The sequence below is a fragment of the Xiphias gladius genome, chromosome 20, assembly GCF_016859285.1.
Source record: "Xiphias gladius isolate SHS-SW01 ecotype Sanya breed wild chromosome 20, ASM1685928v1, whole genome shotgun sequence".
Taxonomy (NCBI): domain Eukaryota; kingdom Metazoa; phylum Chordata; class Actinopteri; order Istiophoriformes; family Xiphiidae; genus Xiphias; species Xiphias gladius.
In genome coordinates this window covers 9,293,087-9,313,918 of record NC_053419.1, presented here as the reverse complement: position 1 = coordinate 9,313,918, position 20,832 = coordinate 9,293,087, and the positions used below count along the sequence as shown (strand labels likewise).

The window sequence follows — 20,832 nt, the reverse complement described above, 5'->3', positions numbered from 1 at the left end:
TTTCCTTCAATTGTAGTTCATTAGTTATTTAACATATATAGGCAGTATATAAACCTTTCATAAATGGTTTATAGGCCACTATAATGTAGTTAGAAGCTTGTGAATAACTATAGCTGCTCCTGTGGGCACACATAAGGTGAGCCTGTTGTATAAACAGATAATCGATGAAAATATAATAAAGTGCAGGTGGAATAGTATGTGTTTTAATGTGTTTTCATTGGAGAAGTTATAATTGAAAAATATTGTACATTCAAAATGCCCTTATATCTGCTTACAACTACATTATAGTATGATAAAAATTTTCTAGATTTAAAACATTTTTAAATATTTATATACTGCCAGTGAACCATGGTACAGTTAGCTTCTGAATTGGTTGCTTATGTAAAAAAAAAAAAAATGTGTAACTGCTCAAATAATTACGCTTGGGACTGCATATTGGTTGAAGTAAGCTTCAGTGGTTAGAGTCAAAGAGCAGTAATTTTTCCAAGAGGTCCATGCAGTTTAAATTTATGTAGAGAAGTTTAGACATAATGCAGCAGGAACTACACTGGGTTTTTTTGCATTGCAGATTTATATTTTTTACTTTCCTTCAATTGTAGTTCATTAGTTATTTAACATATATGGGCAGTATATAAACCTTTCATAAATGGTTTATAGGCCACTATAATGTAGTTAGAAGCTTGTGAATAACTATAGCTCCTCCTGTGGGCACACATAAGGTGAGCCTGTTGTATAAACAGATAATCGATGAAAATATAATAAAGTGCAGGTGGAATAGTATGTGTTTTAATGTGTTTTCATTGGAGAAGTTATAATTGAAAAATATTGTACATTCAAAATGCCCTTATATCTGCTTACAACTACATTATAGTATGATAAAAATTTTCTAGATTTAAAACATTTTTAAATATTTATATACTGCCAGTGAACCATGGTACAGTTTGCTTCTGAATTGGTTGCTATGTAAAAAAAAACGAAAAATGTGTAACTGCTCAAATAATTACGCTTGGGACTGCATATTGGTTGAAGTAAGCTTCAGTGGTTAGAGTCAAAGAGCAGTAATTTTTCCAAGAGGTCCATGCAGTTTAAATTTATGTAGAGAAGTTTAGATATAATGCAGCAGGAACTACACTGGGTTTTTTTGCATTGCAGATTTATATTTTTTACTTTCCTTCAATTGTAGTTCATTAGTTATTTAACATATATGGGCAGTATATAAACCTTTCATAAATGGTTTATAGGCCACTATAATGTAGTTAGAAGCTTGTGAATAACTATAGCTCCTCCTGTGGGCACACATAAGGTGAGCCTGTTGTATAAACAGATAATCGATGAAAATATAATAAAGTGCAGGTGGAATAGTATGTGTTTTAATGTGTTTTCATTGGAGAAGTTATAATTGAAAAATATTGTACATTCAAAATGCCCTTATATCTGCTTACAACTACATTATAGTATGATAAAAATTTTCTAGATTTAAAACATTTTTAAATATTTATATACTGCCAGTGAACCATGGTACAGTTTGCTTCTGAATTGGTTGCTATGTAAAAAAAAAAAAAAAAATGTATTTGACCACATTTTCAAAAGATGTGAAATCTTTTCATTGTGCCCGAAAACAAATGGAAATCGTAATTTATAACAGATGTCGTCATTTCAACAGTTTTTACACGCTGTAAAAAGCAAGACTCACTACTTAATATTTGCCTCTAACAAAGACCTAACATGCCTGTTTTAAATCTCAATTTAGCTTACTCACACTGAACGCCTCATGTATCTGCACTCTGCCCCTAAACAGACTGTTACAGAGCGCTCCGCATCCTCCAGTTTCTGTCCTGAGTGTTGCTCTGTTTTCCCGATCACAAACAGGATGTGAAGAGTGACATTTGGCAGAAAAACAGATAAGGAGCACCTGCTGTTTCAGGGACAAAGACCAGGTAAGCAGGTGAAGTGAAACCTGTTGGCCCATGTTAATTTTCCAAATTATAATCACATCACTCAGTGGAGATGTAGGCTTAGTGTACAACATCCACCTTCATTCTCAAGTTCGGATCTTTTTTTATACCCTGCTCACATAGTAAGATACAATAGCTGTAACTCATACAGTTCTGCGTTCCTTCCTACTTTTGTCACGAGTGATTAACTGTCCTTGGCTAAATAGTTTATTAGGCACAACACAAAGGCAAATTACAGATTGTGCTGTGGTTAACTTGACAAGGGCAGATACTAATCTATACATCCAAATCTTTCCATTAGAGGTCTTAGTAGAAGTTACATGAAAAATACTACTATAATTTATTTAAGATCAGATGAGTGTTAAACAAATATTAATCGTTTATTTCGCTATTATGGACACTTACACAGCTAAGATAGCACTTTAATTGTGTATCTATCACAACGGCCTACTGTGTTTTCTCTTTCCTGTTTACAGTGAAGGGACTTGGTTTTAATAACACATCCAGTGGGTTTAAACAATAATGTCCAAGTTTCAGATCAATGACTTGTTTTCGAGTCCCAGCTCAGTCCTTGAGATACAGGACTGAGATTAGAAATAATTCCACGTAACAATTATTTGTAATCTCAATCAATCTTTTTTTCCCCACTTAATTGCTTTTAATCGTTTAGTTTATGAAAAGTCACAAAGTAGCAAAAAATGTCATATTTTCCGAGAGAAAAAGATGATGTCTTGATGATGTTAACCAACAGTCCTAAACCCAAAGATATTCAGTTTACAATGACATGAAACAGAGAAAAGCAACAAATCCCTGTCACCACCTGTGAACATGTTTGGTGTTTTTTGCTTGATTACACAACTGACACCAGATAAATATATACAAGTTTAGGTTAGCCTATAATTTCACACAATGTGTTGCTCCAACATGAACAAAAAATATAGTTGCAATATAAATACACTGCCCAGGTAATTCGGTCTCCTTTGGCAAAAATGATTAGTTTGGTGTCTTTTATGCCTTTAGTTCACACTGTCATTTAAACTGACTTTAACTGAGAGTGAGTTTAAATTAGGTTTAAATTAGAAGACTGTAAAATCAAGGCAAAAGGAGGGCATACGCGGATAAAAGCCAGATCATAAACACTCCAGTGTCCCTAAGTAATTGATGAGACATTTGTGTTTTGTTCAAGCAAATGGCCGTGACGGAGTACAGTACCTTTTCATTCCTCTGTTTACACAACCTGTTTTTGCCTGTAAAGATTTGTCTAGACATCAAGATAGATATCAAAATTTATGATGTTTTTGATTTTTGGAAACATGAGCCAAGCACCGACATTTCTTGTAAACTGAGGCTTTGGTTTAGAGCTATAACAAGAAACAGGAGGCTGTGTTGGATCTGATAGTTTTATATACAGCAAATGTCCAACATGACACATGGCTGTGCCGTGCTCTTAAATCCAGTCTTTCCTAAAATGGTGTCTTTGTCTGAACTTTGTCACACGCATTCTGGGACAACTTTTTGGACTTTGAATCTGTTTAGTTGTCTCCAGTTTGTTTTCACTGCACTTGCATTTGGCTCAAGCTAAAACTGAAATGTTGATAAGCTCAGAAACAACAAACTACACCGGTGCACAGCTGAAGTAGAGTAATAGTAACTGAACTGCACTTTTCTGCTCAGTGAAAAACAATATGCCCTCATTCTGCCACTGCCAAGCAAAAGACACATATTCTTCGAACGTTATGTAACACGACACAGGGCACTTCAATGGGCTCGTTGCAATAAGTATAGTTTGCTGTAGTCAAACTTCCAGCTGGGCCCCATGCATCCTACAGACTCCATTTGACTCTCCAGCACAGTTAAGAGGTTTTCTGGCCTGGTAATTGATTGATAGTTAGATGAGATGAGATGAAACACTCCCGTGGAGACATAAGGACAGAGCTGGAAAGAGCTGAACATACTCCCCAAAATGTCGAACAATCCTTCTACATAATTAGTAAATGTGCAGAAAGTATGGGACAGAGTATATCAATAATTTACATGCATGGATTTAGACCTGCTTACAGTTCCTACTGCTGTGACAAAAGCTTGATTGGGGGTAACCAAGTGTGAAATACATGCAGTATAGGTTAAGTTTGAACAAATACATAAAGAGCTTAAATATACAGTTTTGTAAATACATGGCCTCATCATGCTGCAGTGGCCTAGTTTTTATCGCTGCTGCAAAACATAACCAAGCTCCCTCAAAACACAAACTTGCATGTTTAACTCAAAACATTCTGATCCCTGAATAAACAAAACAAAAGTTCTCCAAATCAGTTTGCAAACGAGTTGAGAAATTTGTCCTGTAGCTGTGGCGGGATGTGCTGTTCAAAAACCACACTGCTCCCCTTCAATGTTGGCGACATCTGCATGGAGCTGTCTGCGCAACGTGAAACAAGCAATGATCCAAAAGTAGCACAGTGTGGGTACGGGTCGGGTCGGTGCCACTTTGTGCTGCTCTTGCCCTCTCTCTCCGTTTACTTAGCCCGTGCATGTAATGACAGGGATATCTTTAAAACTACCACTGCTGCCGCCACGCTCTCTCCCGTCCTGTCTCCTTCTGTCTGTTTGTTCTCCAGGCTCTGCAAAGCTGGCATCTCCTCCTGCTATTTCTTCATCGCCCCATTGCTCCCTTCTTCCTCAAGTTGAGTAACAACAGGGAGAACTACCACACAAACTGCCTCCATTTCCCCCGTCTCTTTTTTCATTTTTTTCTGTCTGTGCTGTCCAATCACCTTAGGTATGTGTATGAAATAGCCTGCACAATGATTGCACTGTTGCTCTTTTCCCCCAACTTACTTTATGTGATTTCCAGTTTAAGGTCAACAGCAGGCAGCACTTACAATACCACACAAAGGCACTGCTGTTGTCCTTATGTCTTTGTTCTTTGTTTTTTTAAAAGTGTTTTCTATAAGGTTTACATAATTGTAAGAATAATATGATGGGACTCTTGTTCTTTCTTGCGTCTTGTCTTTTATTTCTTCATACATTTAAAGCTCAGTTGCACTAGGTTTGTTCTCCATCAACAGATACAGCTGTTCCTCTTCTTTCTTTCATTCCTGTTTATTTGTTCTCAAGTGCATGAAACCATATGAGCATCCATAAAAGAGCTGCAGCTATGTCTTTGTCACTTTTCCGTCATTAAAGTTCTCACTAGTGCATGTGTTATTGTTTTGTCTAACAGCCATAAAAGTGGGACGGACAAGACATCTCGGCTTGTGTGCTTTTAGTTACAAGACAGTGGAGTCTATCTCAGACATGTTTATAGGTGGGGATAGGTGTAGTTTTCATGGAAATCCAGGTTTATATATGATTGTGGCTTTAAACACACTCCCTTTCACACGCACACACACACACACACAGACACACACACAGACACACACACACACACACACACACACAAGAACACGCACAGATAATGCACAGTCCACATTCGTCCCAACTAGTCGCCTCTGTCCCTATCAGTAGTGGAAAGACTCCAGTTGCCAGGGTTACGGGATATTCTGGGATGGTGTCCCGCAGAGAGTAAATATAGATGCCACACCCTCTGCCTGAAATGCACACACACACACACACATGCACACACACACGGGTGTGAGCTGTCTATCAGTTTCCCGTCCTGTCCGAAGCATCTAAATGGAAATATCTCCCGTCCTGACGGCATGACATCACACCCGAATGAATGACAGTTGTTAAACGTTTTTCATAATGCAGACTGAAGGCACTCCTTAGACTCCCACGCATGTGCTCTGTGTCCGTTTTACCCACTGGAGACTAGGTTTTCCGAAAACCTCGAGAATTGAATCCCAGACAGCTGAGCTCATCTTAAAGCAATTTTCAGCAGACCCTGGTTGACAAAAGTAATTGCCTGAAAAACATTGCTCCTGTTTATGTACAAACTAGCAAGAAAAAAAAGCCAGTTTGCCTGATCCTTACTAAATGCTGTGTCTGTGGAGACAGATGGTGTTCAGGATATGAAATGAGCCCTAGGGTGAGTGAGTGTGGTTGGTTTTCAAGATGATGATGGGAACAGGAAATATTGGCCTAAATTGAAAAAGGCCATAACCTGGGATTATGTCTAAAACAAAACAAGGGACAGTTGTATCACAAAGCATACACCAACTTTTAGATTTGAAGAAAAACTTGGAAAGAAAGACATTCAGCATTTTTTTTGACCCACCAAGGGTGATTTTGAAACTGTACTTGTTCAAACTGATCCTTTAACCCTTGGTACTGAGTTTTGGAAAGAATCCATTCAGGTCGTTTTTGTCATACAGTTGTCTAGAGGACTCTGGCTTTCTTCTACCTGTCTTCTGACATGCTGAGGAATGGAATAAAGCGGGATTTGGCTATAGAGTGAACCCTACACCGTAAAAAAAAGGGAAACCAGACCATAAACAAATGACAGTATGGCACAGTAAAGAGTTATCTTTGTGGCTTTATTGCTTTAGTAAGTAATTAAAACCATGAACTGCACGATCTCCACTTTGAAACAGACAACAAGTCCATTCAACTGCAGCTGAATGAAGCGATTCACACGGAGCAGCTCCACAATCACAACTGTACTTGGGTCCACAATGCTCACTCTTTGACCATTCACTGCTGTTGCGTTCATACCAGAGCGAACGCAACCCCGGCGTTCATGACGATGCACGATGTTGATGTTATTTCAGAGCTGCCGATAAGTTACAGTAGCTGCTGGCTAACAGAGTGTCTTTCATGCAGAGATTCGATAGACGAGGAGGTGGAGCGAGAGTCTGACTCACTGATGCCAAATTGACCCGGATCCTTCCACACGGGCCTCATTTTCCAAGCGCGCTCTCATCGCCATCGCTCAAACACGTGAAGTATGAAACAATAAATCTGCATAGCATGTTGGCTGATTAGTTTTAACTTTACTCCCACTGCTGGTAATTAAAAGAAGGCATTAAACTACTCCACTACTGAGATTTTTCCACTAATCAAAATTAAAATAATGATTTTTTCCTGATAAAGTACTTTATGAGGTGTTTGATTTCCCTCTACTCTTTCCTGCATGGTGCCAGCAGCTTCTACTGCTTTAGGCTGTGTACTCACTATTTGTCCTGCCCAGAACACACCGAGGGAGATTCCTACTTAGAGGCGTTTCCTTTTCGCCCCTTCACTTTTGAATCCCTGGGCATTCAAGGGCATTCTTGTCATGTAGATGCACACATTACAGGGCACAGCCCAGCCCAGTTCTCACATGCTGCCGATGGAAAGCACTCGCAGCCGACTGTAATAAAGCAACACGCTGGCAAGACCTGCCCCACACTTTATTCATGGCATCGATGATCTCATCACGCCCCAACTTCATCGGGGAATCTCACAGCAACGCTTGATGAGAATCAGGAAGCTCCTCCCAGAGACACAAACGCAGGAAGTGCACACAGAATCACATCACTCTCTCTCTTTTTTTCTTTTTTAACCTTCACAGTATCTCACTCTCTTCCTCTAGCAATTACGCCCAGCTTTCACTAGCATGTCTTGTATCTTGTAACTTTCTCTTTCTGCTTTATGAGTTCCCCTCTTCTCTCCCTCCAGCTGTGGTTTTCTCCAATGGTGCCCTCGTCTTTTTTCTCCCTCTGATCCGTACTTCTCTTCGTTCCTTACATGTCAGCTCTTGTCATATCTGTTTTTAGAGAAGTTACATATATATACAGTAGCACTTGGTGTTTGTTTTCACATCAGCGCACGAGAGAAATGTCGATTTCAGTCTAAGGTTACAGAACTGCTAGATTCCAGAGCACTTCTCAAATAACAGTGTGTGTGTTCATTTTAACCACTGTGTGTACAGTATGAGTGTGTTTGTGTTGAGTGGCATGTAGTCTCACAAAATTAGAGCTCTATACTGAGACTTTGTTTTGATTCTTCAGACACGGTCGGATGTAATTTATGTGTACTACTGTTGATGTTGTCAGAGTTTGATTTAGCTATATAGCTATGTACTACATGTCTAATAAGTGGACAGGTTGAAAAAACTGGTTCAAGTCGACTTGATTTTTAGTATTTCCAATTTGGACAATGTGAATAGGATGCATAAAATCTGTGCTTTTACGGAGGACCAGACATAAAACTGGAAGGAAAGCCAAGTAGAAGATATAATTGGTATTTTAGGAAATATCTCAATTCAGTCAAAACTGAAGAATACACATTGTGGAAAAGAAAAGCCGACGTGTGGTAACAAAAACAGACGTGAAGAATTGTGTTACTGTTACTCTGCTGCTCGCATCTGTTCACTATCAGTCTGGTCATACTGGTACTCAAAATGCATTACATCCTACAACGAACTGCAACACACTCATCCCAAAGAGAAGAAGAAGAAAAAAAGTAAATCCAACGTATGCTGTGTTGCAAAAAGGAGCATGAAGACTAAACAAAGTCCGAACTGCATGAGCAAATGTACTTCACCTGTGTATCATGTCTTCCAGCCTCTTCCCTTGTTCTTCATCCTGTTCCAGCTGCTTCCGCCGCGCCTCCTCTTCCTCCACCCCCATTCCCTGGAGGAGCCATCGCTCGCGCATGGCTTTGGACTGAGGAGGGGAAACAGACATGTTAGGTGCTTACAGAGCGGTTTAAGATTATATAAAGGAGTAGTTCGACATTTTGGGAGATGTGCTTATTTGCTCCCTTGTTGAGAGTAAGATGAGAAGATTGCGACCTCTGCCATGTCTGTGCACTGACTCTTCTCAAACCGCAACCCAGAGTGTTTTGGAGTGAAAAAGAAGACATCTGCTTCATCAGACTAGTCAGAGCGTACAAATGCAACACTACAACACCCTTCAAAAAGCTCTTCATTCTGAGCCAGTTTGTGATACAGCATTTTTAGACATTGTTCACAGCCAGTGGAGCTCTATTATGGAGACTAATTTCTAAGAGACTTGTGAGATGGCCGCCAAGCACAGCTACATCAAATTAATAAACATGTAAGCCCACACATGCACATAGTTCTTATATAACACAGATAAACTCTAAACCCAGCTGTTACTCACTGGCAAACACTTATCGCTAAAGGTGAATCCCGTCAGGCCAAGAGTTCTACAGAAATTCGTTCCTCATGATATGTTGCAGAGTAAGTTCTTATGTCAACCTACATTGGACAATCTTTTATGCAGAAGAGAAACAAAGCTGTTTTTCTTCGCGCCTGAGCATTTTCTTTGAACGTCACAGTTAATTAATTAACTTTACAAATTAATTTTTCTTAAATTACAAAGGATCTGCCTTGTGCTTCCAGTTGGGATACTTCTGCTTTTCTATTAGATTTTTATTTTAACTACAGTTCATTGAGTGAAGGTTATTGTAAGTGAGCATTGTGCCCTTTGATCATTTCATGGCTGTGTAATGAGGAAAGGGGGGTGGGTAAGTATGTCTGCTATCCCGCTGCCGCCTGAGGCGTCATCAATCTGTCCATCTCAACAGGAATAAAATAAAATATATCCTCTTTTCATGGACTTGTCTGATGTTAACAGGTCAAATAAACTGTGTCTTTTTGGCTCTGCACATTGATCTTTAACAAAACTCATGAGATTATTCTGTTTCTGTATTTATAGAAGTTCTGTCTGCAACTTTGTCTCCAAGACACATTTAAACATAAAAATGTCCAATATGTCACTTTAGCAAACTGTTTATTTTAATAAAATGTACAAATGACTTTTTTAATGTTTTAAAGAATAATGCTAGAGTGTGTTTATGCCACTAATGTCTCTGTCTCTGTCTGGAACTCTGCTTTGTTACCACAACAGAGTCGAGCGGAAACACTTAGCTTCACCTTTGCCTGTTTACTGTCAAACTGTTGCTTGGCTCTAGGTCGTAGAGCTGACAATCATTAACAGTATGAGTTCCCAAACACACACACACACACACACACACACACACACACACACACACACACACACACACACACACACACACACACACACACACACACACACACACACACACACACACACACACACACACACGCACCACACAATGAGCTCTGCAGAAATCCTTCCAAAGCATTTTACCACCTGTTGTCAGAATGTGGCCGCTGGCCTATTTGTTTGTTTGTGTGTGCCTGCTGTACACGCACATAGCCAAGCTAACCTCACATACACCTTTCGCATAATCAGAGTTGTCAGAAATATTTTAAGACTGAGGTAAGACATTTTCCCAAAATATAATGTAACCACCGAATTATTTTTTTAAATTACCAAAACTGATAGTCCTTCGGATGTTTGTTTTTTACAAGGGTTCGTGTCGCCTTTTCTTTGCCTATGCCAAATTAAAAAAGAACCCTTTGCATAGTTGTGACTGTGCACGATCAGAAATGTAACTTTCTTGGTTAAATATAGGTGATAAAAAAATACAATAAATCTGAAGTTGGGAGCTAAACTTGATTTAAAGTCCAGCTGACTGGTTCTGAGTCTGTGGGGCCGAAGCTATCAGCCCTTATGCAGCTGGTTATCCCATCCTTGTTGTTAGATTTCCTGTTCAAGCCGAGTAAGAACGAGTGAGAACAAATAAAAACAGATGGTTGCAGGGACATCAGGTTAAACTTGACACTGACTGTAACCAGCTATCAAATGAATTACAGTATATTTAAAACATGGGGATGCTGCTGCTGCTGAAATAACAGCCAGTTCATCAATATTCTGTCTTCATTTCATTTGGACTCAACCTACTCAGTGCAAGTACAGTTGCTGCTTACACACTGCTTCTACTTTATGTTAATCACAGGTATGACAAGGATCATAATTTTACTTTTGTACAGTTTTGACTGTGGTGCAAAGACAATACCAATGTGAAGGTTTTTGATCCAGTAAATTATATATTTATACGATTTTAATTTTTTGATAGCATATTTACTGTTTGATCTATCACTGGGCTAAATGTTGGAAAAACATTGTGGGTTATTGTATGTGAGAGATAAGAGATGAAGCATCGCTTAAGACTTGAAGTAACAGTTGTTTGAAGGTCAGATATTGAGTTTAAGGATAAAGGTGAAGGCAAATTGAGTCCAGGTAAGGCTTAGAAGTTAGTTGATGAATGGAGTTAACGATGAGCTTTACAAATGTGTGTGACACCCATTCATCTCTCTTAATCGACCTCATCCTTTTCCTTTTTCCCTAAACATAGTGCTTGATTTGAGCCTACATGTCACAGAGAGAACAAGAGACAGAGTAGGCTTACGCACCTTCCTTTACAGTTTTGTTCTGTTCCTACGTGCTGCTTTTATACATACATGCGTGTGTGTTTAATTACTTGTGTACACAGATGAATGTGTTAGTCAGTTTCTGGCTGACAGGTAGCGGCTCATTCCATCTTAACATCCAGATCTCAGTGCTCCCGGTGTGCAGGCCTGTTGGAGCAGCGTTTCCCTTGGCTGAGTGGGACAGGCCTGGCTGTTTTCTTCCTTCCAGAAAAACACTCCAATCCAAACACACATAAACGGTTCCCCTAGTGATTACTGCCAGCCACCACTGCTAAGCCAAGAGTGTGTTGCAAGGAAACATAGATTTGTCGTTCAAATAATAAGTACTGCGTCATCATGGACACAAACTGCTGATAGTTTGTGAGTTCAAAGACAACTGAACTACTTTCAGGCTTCAGTCATTTATGGAGAGTTCTTGAACCTTTCAACCAATGAAAAATTGGTCCCTTATCCTCACGCACAAGCTCAGAAAAACACATGACCAGCCACTGTCAGGTGGAGACACAGCAGATATTGGCATCCTATACATTTTGAGCACTGAATCATCATGTGACATCTCTGCTTTTGAGTTAAAGACTTTGATTTCTGTTTCCTCATCACATTATAGAACATATGCATGAATAATTGTAGTAAAAAACAGGTTAAAAGAATTCTAAAAACAATATCTATTTCTATATCTATATGGGTGTTACTACTTAATGGGTGTTACTAGTTAATTCATAACCCATCAACTCACTGTATGAGTTGCATTTTTTCCATATTGCACTGGTGATGTATAATTGCTTCACCTCCAAAAGGAATTGTTTGAGAAATCCTGCTGCCCTAAAAGCTGCACAGATGCCTGGTGGGTGGGGACGCAGCTGTGGGTACCCATTACACTACAAATAGCTATGGCAGCCAGTTTTAATATTTGCAATAAAAACACATTCCATTCTCTAATTAGAGCCTTAAAACACACTTAGCATGAATACATCTTTAAATAAGTATGTTTGATTCCCGCAGACTGGTGAAGGAATTAACACCCCCTTATGGAAATATCGACAAAAGAGAAACATTGATTAAAGCCATGTGCACAGTGCACTACAGCTATTAATGAAGGTTAGACTGACACACAACTGTTGTACCTGGGTTTGATATCAGTCTTGGGTCCAGATTTATACAGTCTGGGCCCAGACATGCATTAAAACTAATCTAAGCCCTACTGGTCTCTTTAGTGTAACTGACTCAGCACTGCCTGAATTTGAACCTGAAAAGTTGTACCAATTTTACATTTATATACATGTTTGATACACATATCTTATCCTTAGCATAATGCAACAATGGTCCCCTGCTGGACCAGGGGCATGGTTTGGGGGTCTGCTTTTTTTTATCTAACCTGTGGACTGTCCACGCTCCTCAGAGAAAACTGAAACACAGTGAAACATACTGTATGATCTGAATGCAGCCTAACCTGAACATCTTAGTGCTTTGCTAAATCTGAGAAAATCAAGCCTCCTCTGATATTCAGAGCCAGTGTACTGCTCTGTTTAGTTTTCTTGCATACAACACCAGCAGGCTTGAACTCCAGATGTAATCAGCATCTGGTCACACAGTCCCATTTAATGGCCATTACCTCTGAGTGCCACACAGCCAGGCAGCATGAAGCAGGCTTTGTAGTCTGATCTCCAGAGACGCAGTGGCCTGGGAGAGGAAATGGAGACTGGAGCCCAGAGATTTGATAAGGACCTTTGGTGCTGTATGATCCAAGCCTCTCAGAAAGGAGGTGTTGATCTGAGTCTGGGACCATGTAAACACCAAGATAATTTCAAAGTCAAGTTAACCTAACCCAGTGTTTTCTGCTAAATTCTAGTCTCCTCAATATATGTATAGTCTATTTTCCTTCTGGCAGTTGGTTAAAATTGGTTATTTCAGTCTCTGATGAATAGCACAGACCTTCTAAACAGCCCCACACCTTCCCTTTAAGAGTCCTGCTCAGAGTGGTGGTGTATCAGAGCTCAACAGGAAATGGAAAGTCTGTTAAACAGCGTGAGAGAGAGCGGAGAGCAGGCTGGTTCTCAGAGCAAACAACTGGTCAATTACCCGACACAACTTTATTCGTCACTGCTTTGTTCACTGCTTTGGTTAAAGGACCATTTCTTCGCCTCACATACAGAATATTGTGATGATTTTGATTTGCCCTGTGGTATATATGGAGTTCACTTTAATCCAAAACCAAGTTCTTGATCATAAATCCTTGATCTCATCATATATTTTTTCCTCAACCAAACCTGCTCTCAAATGATGTTTTTCCAAACTGACTTCCTATGGAAATAAGAACATCACACACACACACACACACACACACACACACACACACACACACACACACACACACACACACACACACACACACACACACACACACACACACACACACACACACACACACAAGCAAAACACCAACCTTAAGATGTTGTAGCTGTAGCACCAGTTCATCTAGCTTGCTTCTTTTGTCTTCGATTTCAGCTTGCCGTTTTCGCTTCTCCTGAGAGACAAAGAAAAAAAAGGGAAAATTACCACTCAGAACAGGTCATTTAAAATCTGAAGTTTTCATTGTTGTGGATTGATACTGTCTGTAGTTTCATTAGTTTTGTATTGGAGTGTAGAGAAGAAATAATATTGTTGGAAGAAGGTTGAGCATGATGATGCACTAATGCATACTGTTGTAAGGACTTAATGTTTAAATGTTAACATCTGCAAGACAAGATCCCTTCAGGGAATCTAAGGTTTTCATTCAATCAATTTAAAGGTGAGGAGAGACTCAATGACTTCTGATGTACATTAGTATATCGTACAACTCAATTTAAATTGTTACAGTCTGGTTTAGCCTACTGGTGTGGTTGATATCACAGAAGCTACATCCAAGTTTTTCAACAATACAGCAAACTAATGAGGGAAGTTAGAAGTAAACAGATCTAAACAGGCTACAACTCTAAAAAAGAATATTCCATGATTCCTCTCATTGGTGCAACAGCAAATCCCCACAAAAGATCCCCGGGTGTACATGGGAAGGAAGTGAAGTATTAAGGGGGTCAGAGGTCAGGGCTTATTGAGGGTTGAGAGGGGTTAGGGTCTACAGGCTATCGAAAGAGGAGGGATTAGGCCCAGAAGTCTCTAAATGGCGCAGAGGTTGAACCTGAAGTGGGGAGAACAATCCTTAACTTCATGTTGGAGATGAATGAGGCTGACGTTTGGAGGCCAAGGTGGGTGGACGGTGAGTAGGACAAAAATACCAAACAGAGAGAGGTGATGTGGAGTCACTGTATTTGAATTTACTTTAACGAGAATGCATGGGAATATAAACAAACCAGATCCCAGGACAACCCCATTTGGGACCGAAGGGCATGAGATGTGTATGTGGCTTCGTCTCTCCCCCTCTCTCTCTCAGTGGGAGCAGAACAAGGATTTCTGGGATGTTTCCTGTTTGCTAAATTTATAACCATTAGGGAAAACCCTAAAATGTGAATAAAAGTTAGACTACCTCTCAGAGAGAGAGAGAGATCGAGCAAAGACTGACACAGAATAGAATAAAGGGAACTGAATATAGAGTGGCAAATGATAGAGTAGCTGAATTGAATGGCATAGAATAAAAATAGAACAAAATAGAATAAACTAGTTGTCATCAGAAAAGAGGTCTAGGTTGAAGGACATGTTGTACAGAATCACCATTTGCAAAGTAAATGCACTTATTTTATTTCGTTACATCAAAGGATCCTGACTGATCTGAATTATAATCAGCGGCTCTGGAGCATTTTCTGCACATTTTTGTTTTCAATTTCTACCAGAATGAACTGTCCTCCCCTGAAAGCTTACAGCACTGGTCGTATGTAAGCCATGGTGCACGGTGTCCTCTTGTAGCAAGAAACAGACACAACTTTTGGTGCCTAGATCTTGTCTTTTTTTTTTTTTAGAAAATTAAGAAAAACAAAGATTTATATGAACAGAACAGAGTATAACAACTTGACTTTATCAGTCTTGCTGGTAGAACATATCATGAAACCGCTCAGGGCTGTGAAAACGTGCACAAATCCTGAGGTCATCTCACTCTTTCTCTCTCTCTGTCTCACACACACACACACACACACACACACACTGCAGCAACCTACACAGCAGCGGTTCCCATGGCTTGTGAAGTACAGTCTGAGAGCCTGAGCAGAGGTATGGTCACCAGATGTCAGGGAGTGTTAAATACATGAGGTTGAGAAATGGCCAAAACACACACACACACACACACACACACACACACACACACACACACACACACACACACACACACACACACACACACACACACACACACACACACAAATACAGGGCAAATCACAACACACGGAGGCAAATACACAAATGGGCTTGTGTGTATTGTTGTGTGTATTCTGTGTTGGAGAATCATTGACTTTATGGAAAATGCATATACATATGGACAGATGCTTGACATCCTCAGATCAAAGACTGTCTGGTTGCCATTTGGTACCTCACACATTCCAGAAACAAAATGTATGGAATGGGCCTTCCCATCCACAACAATGCTCTGTTTACACCAAAGTAATGATAGTTTATATCATATAATAATAGTTTATATCAGTGGCCTGTCCTAGAGGTCCATTCAGACTGACAATAGCTCTGTGGCAAATAACACTCCTCCATTAACACAGACTCCTCATTCATTTCATGACGCAGCGCAGGGGGGGTGGGGGGTGGGGGGCACCACAGAGGGATGTGGGGAAAAAAAAGTTTACTTTAGCTCCACTTTTTCTGCACTGGCCAGTCAAATACTGCTCATCCAAAGACACATACAGTCCAGGGACCTTCGAATACAATGTGGCGTACATTTCAGCAATGTTCCAATGTTCTTTTTATCTCACAAATTTCAAGACAGAGAAGACAATTATTGCTGCTGTGAAAACTTCATAGAGTTGTATGATCTTGCCTCTGAAGAGAATAAACCACTCTGTGGTGTCTTGGTATTTAATTAAGCCTCAGCAGTAGTAAAAATCTGGCACAAACGCATCCATTGCATTGCCGTAGTAGAGCTAATGTATGCCTGAACGCAGTCTAGCTCATCCAGACTTGAACGTTAGACCGAACCATTAGATCACTGTTCAGTGCCAAGAGTTTTACTGTGGACTATTCAGCTCCCTGGGGTCACAGAGTGTGTTTGATCAGTTCAAAAGTTCGACTATCACTATAAATTGATGAAATTAGTCCCTCGCCATGTGCAGTTGAACTGAGAAAGACCCTGCACCGTGCTCTGTCCACTGTATTATCCCCCTTGAGGACACATCCTCCTCCTCAGGAAAATATGTTGACATTCTTGGTGACACACTCGTGACTTCCCACACTCTGACTCACTTGAGTGTTCGGCCCCACTTGGCACGCTGCTTAAGCTTTTGTACTGAAGGGCATCACGTCCCGCTACTGTTGACACTGTCCAAGGAGTTGGACACTAATGCAGAATTCTGTCTTCAACCTTTAAAATGATTGAGCCCCAGTGGAGACTTTTACTTTGACACATTGTTGTTTGTTTGTTCAACTTCAAAAGTCAACCACAAGTCACATGAACTGGACAGAAATTAGTAACCCTCATCCTACAGGGTTAAAGATTTTGGCAGTGGAGAGGGGGGTCAAAACTTACAGTATCTAATTAAAGCTCCTATAAACTTAAGTTCGGCACAATGAACTTTCAGTCCTCTTCTGTGGTATTCATTACCAGAAAAAGATGGAATTTAAGAGGCTAAAAGTCAACTTCTGATCTCACTTCTAACCCTAAACCCTTGAGTCTTTTGGTGGTTTCCTGTATTAGATTTGTATAATGTTCCCAGCCCTTAAAAAGTGTTTAACAGCACGTTTGTTAAGAGGATGCACAAACAACAAACAAACAGAACTAGACTTGCAAGCAGTTCTACCAGGGTCCAAGCCTTGTAAGGTAAGGTCAAGACATTACAATATTATGGAGAGAAACCCAACAGTTCCCACCATGAGCAAGCCCTTGGCGACAGTGGAGAGGAAGTCTATGAAACCATGAAAAAAATAAAACGGGAGTTTACTACACATATTTCTCTTTTTTGCCTCCTAGTAAACAGTTAAAACCAAACATTGGCCATTTTCCAGGAAGGAAGGTTACTTCAAAACAAATAAACGAAAACAAAAAAATTTCATTTTGGTGTGAATAAGCGGAGAGGTAGGGGTTTGACTGACTTCAACTTAATTTACATGTCTGTTTTTTGAATAGACAAGTCTTTAAAAAAAAAAAATAGAACAAAAAGAATGGATCAGAACTGGTGCATAAAGACACGCATACACACATCTGCTTATGAACAGCATCCTGCACTATTGGTACACATCAACTCAAATGAGGTTGACCGCATGAGGTCACACAGACAGGATCCTAATGTGGTAAGGCAGTGATGTCTCTCTGCTAGCTTTCAAGTCCTGCTGATGCTGAGATTGTGAACAGAAGTGGGCAACGGAATAGATGGGTCACATGCTGCACACGCCGACACGCCCGGCACAGACATCTCACAGTGAAGATCATCTTCCATTCAGCGAGCAGCCATACCTGAACACTTAGAGAACAGACTGAAATGGACCTGTGGTCTAAATGTCATGGGTTTGATACCTTGCTAGAAAAGATCTTTGGATAATTGTGTAAACCCTGAGCCCCTACCTATATTATCCAGTTTTGGAATGTTAGTTGTATAACAATCTATTTTAAGATGTTACTTTGGGCCCAGGGACTTTCTCAAGGTCTTTTCACTATTTCTTCTAGCATAAAAATAGTTTGATCTAAAAAATAATTTGTAGATTAATTGATGGTGAAAATAATGATTATTTGCAGTAAAAACCTGCATGTCTGTCTTTTTTGCCATCAATGTTTATTGTATATGGTGAAGCTCTCTTCAGACAATGCTAATTTGTTGGCCTCGGGTGAACAGAGGTGCATGAATGCTGACCTGGTAACTCCTTAGCCAGTGGTGGCGTCAGTAAATGCAAACTTAGCACATCGCTGAAATGTCTTGCATGCCGATGTCATACGATAGCATCAGGTGCTGACTATATTCATCATGTCCGTCATGAGGAGAGACACAGGTAGGCATAGCTCTGCTTCTGCATGGAGAGACAAGCGCTAAACAAAACACGGTACGATTCTTAACTCTTCCCGACGTCCGCTTCACAAGTCAACAAGCAACGCACTGCTCTCAGCAAACCAGAGAGCATCTGTCATTAGGAAAGTAACGAGAACAATATTCTGTGGCATTCATAGCTGTAGCTGCTAAAATGACCTTTGCTGCATGTCAGTCTCTGTCCCCTGCTTCGGTATTTCTCTGTCTTATCACTCTGCATTGTTTACTATCCAATTAAGCTCAAATGTCATGAAAATAATTTTAAAACCAGCAGTGCCCACAAGAGCTACGTTCCAACCTCTCCTGTCTCAAGTCTCTGTTAACTTCAGCCCCACTTACACACAGAAGCATGTACGCACAGACACGCACACACAAACACGCCAGAATGTCCAGTAGGTCCAAGACAGCTGCTGCTAATTTTAGACGGCATGTAACGCCTAGCATGCCCTAGACCCCCTACTACCCAACAAACCACACAACCCCTTCCCCCTCAAAATGACTTTGCCCCAAGCACAGTCCCCACCCCCATAAACTGCTAAAGTCCATAAACTAAGCCTCCCCGAGCCACCTATCCACTCCTGCCTCTCCAAGATCCAATCTGCTCAGTTGGTAGATGGCAACACCCACTCTGCCAAATTTTCAAAGCCTAAGACAGATACTCAGTAGGCCAACTCAGCAATCATATGCAAGCAGTCAGACCTGCATATGATTGGGGGGGGGGTGACTACCAATTTTGTCTTTTCAGTCAACTTGATCAAATAAGCCAGATCCCATGTTAAAAACCCTAAAACATAAAAGATGGCAAAAATCTGTTCTATAGGCGAGAAAGAGCTAATTTAGCTGCACAGGGCTGGGAAATTGTGTTAAATCTCATTCTCTCAGATAGAGTTTGTGAAAACCATGTCTTAGTCAGATGTTTCTGATTGTGAGCAAATAACGGAACAAAGATGATTTTAAACCATTCTTGATCAACTGTTCAGCTAACTGCCACTACATAGTTAAGATAAAATTGCTGCAAATAACAGCAAATGACAAAAAGCTTAATCTGTAAAAAATGATTCACTGGGAAAGTGTAAAAACTGCTTCTTCTTTTCAGGGGTTCAGTGCTGCCAATATGTCAGTCTATAAGTAAGTAAACTTCACAAGCTGAAACTGCACATGCCTGCAGGCAGCCCAGCCCCCCACGCTATTTAACTCTCTCAATGCAGCCCATTACCCCAGCCCTCCACTGAGTGCCACAGTCACAAATCTCAGCGTATGCCAAGGTCTAGCTACGGCATCCCCCACACCTTCACCCTGCCCCACTTACTCCCCTGTGTTAGACCTCACTAAGTGGATCCAGAAGACTGTCCATCCTCCAGGAAGAGCATGACTTACACAGATTACGTCACAGGGCAGAGATCAATCCGTGGTCACATCTAGAGGGTAAAGTAATTCATAACTGCACATTAGTCTTGCAGAATTCTTAATAACTTTCAAGAGATACTAAAGGCATAGGGATTTAGATTTTAAACTGATTGTGATCTTTTTGCAATAAAATATCTAAAACTCTGGTTCCTGACAGTCTCTGTCTTGTTCCTAGAGTCAGAAGCCATCAGTTCCTCACTCTCTGTCGTTCCCACAAACGCAAACACTTTGTGTGTGTTTGAGTATGTGTGTGTGTTGGGGGACAGCTAAGAGCCCAAAGGGCTGAGGTCATCTGTGTAAACATATCACAGACACTACAGAGAAGAAAGTGAATGAGTACATGCAAAGACACACACACACACACACACACACACACACACACACACACACACACACACACACACACACACTTTTGTATATGTATTTTGCCATGCTGCTTGCGGTTGGCAGGCCACACAGGCAAAAGCTAATTAGAAAGATGGAGCTCTAACCATTCATTGGCTGATCTTAAAACCACATGCAGAGCTCTGGTGAACACACACACATCTACAAAACCCTCGGACACGAACACACTTGCACACACACACATATAAATATGCACACACACCAGGCTGTGTGTGCATATTTACCCTCACCAGGCTGTGCTGACTCTGACTGCTTTAATTACATGTTAATAATATAACAATTACAGGTCTGGATTTAACAACATTACATCACAACTGTTCCCTAATCTGAACAATCAGTTACCATGGAAACCGGCGCTGCTGGCAGCTGACAGGTCGTAATCACTATCAGACTGTGGGAATCTTTATCCGTTTGTGTGTTTGGTGGACAAATGAGCCAACTGACTAATCAACTCTTAGATTAAATGCTGGCAAATGTCCTACCCTTTGTTGGACCCCATGAGTAATGCTCTGAGTATTAAGTACATAACAAATCAAGTAGTAACATAAATTTAGGTTAGTTACTGTAAGTAAATTGTGTAGGAGTGGAAAGATGTCACACAGGATCCATTGCTCTCCTCGTCTATTAGAACTTCTTTGCACTAAAAAATTAATGT

The 20,832-nt window shown here is 40.4% G+C and overlaps 1 protein-coding gene across 4 annotated transcripts in view; it reads right to left on the bottom strand.

Annotated features, from left to right (window-relative positions):
• LOC120806066 (A-kinase anchor protein 2) overlaps window positions 1-20,832 on the bottom strand; it is an 88,538-nt gene that overhangs the window by 54,638 nt on the left and 13,068 nt on the right. For all 4 annotated transcript variants that reach the window (XM_040156725.1, XM_040156726.1, XM_040156727.1 and 1 more), the window contains exons 3-4: window positions 13,646-13,726; window positions 8,421-8,542 (exon numbers count right to left, since the gene is read on the bottom strand). In XM_040156725.1, the coding sequence (XP_040012659.1) occupies window positions 8,421-8,542; window positions 13,646-13,726 (203 nt within the window). The remainder of the gene's footprint in view (window positions 1-8,420; window positions 8,543-13,645; window positions 13,727-20,832) is intronic.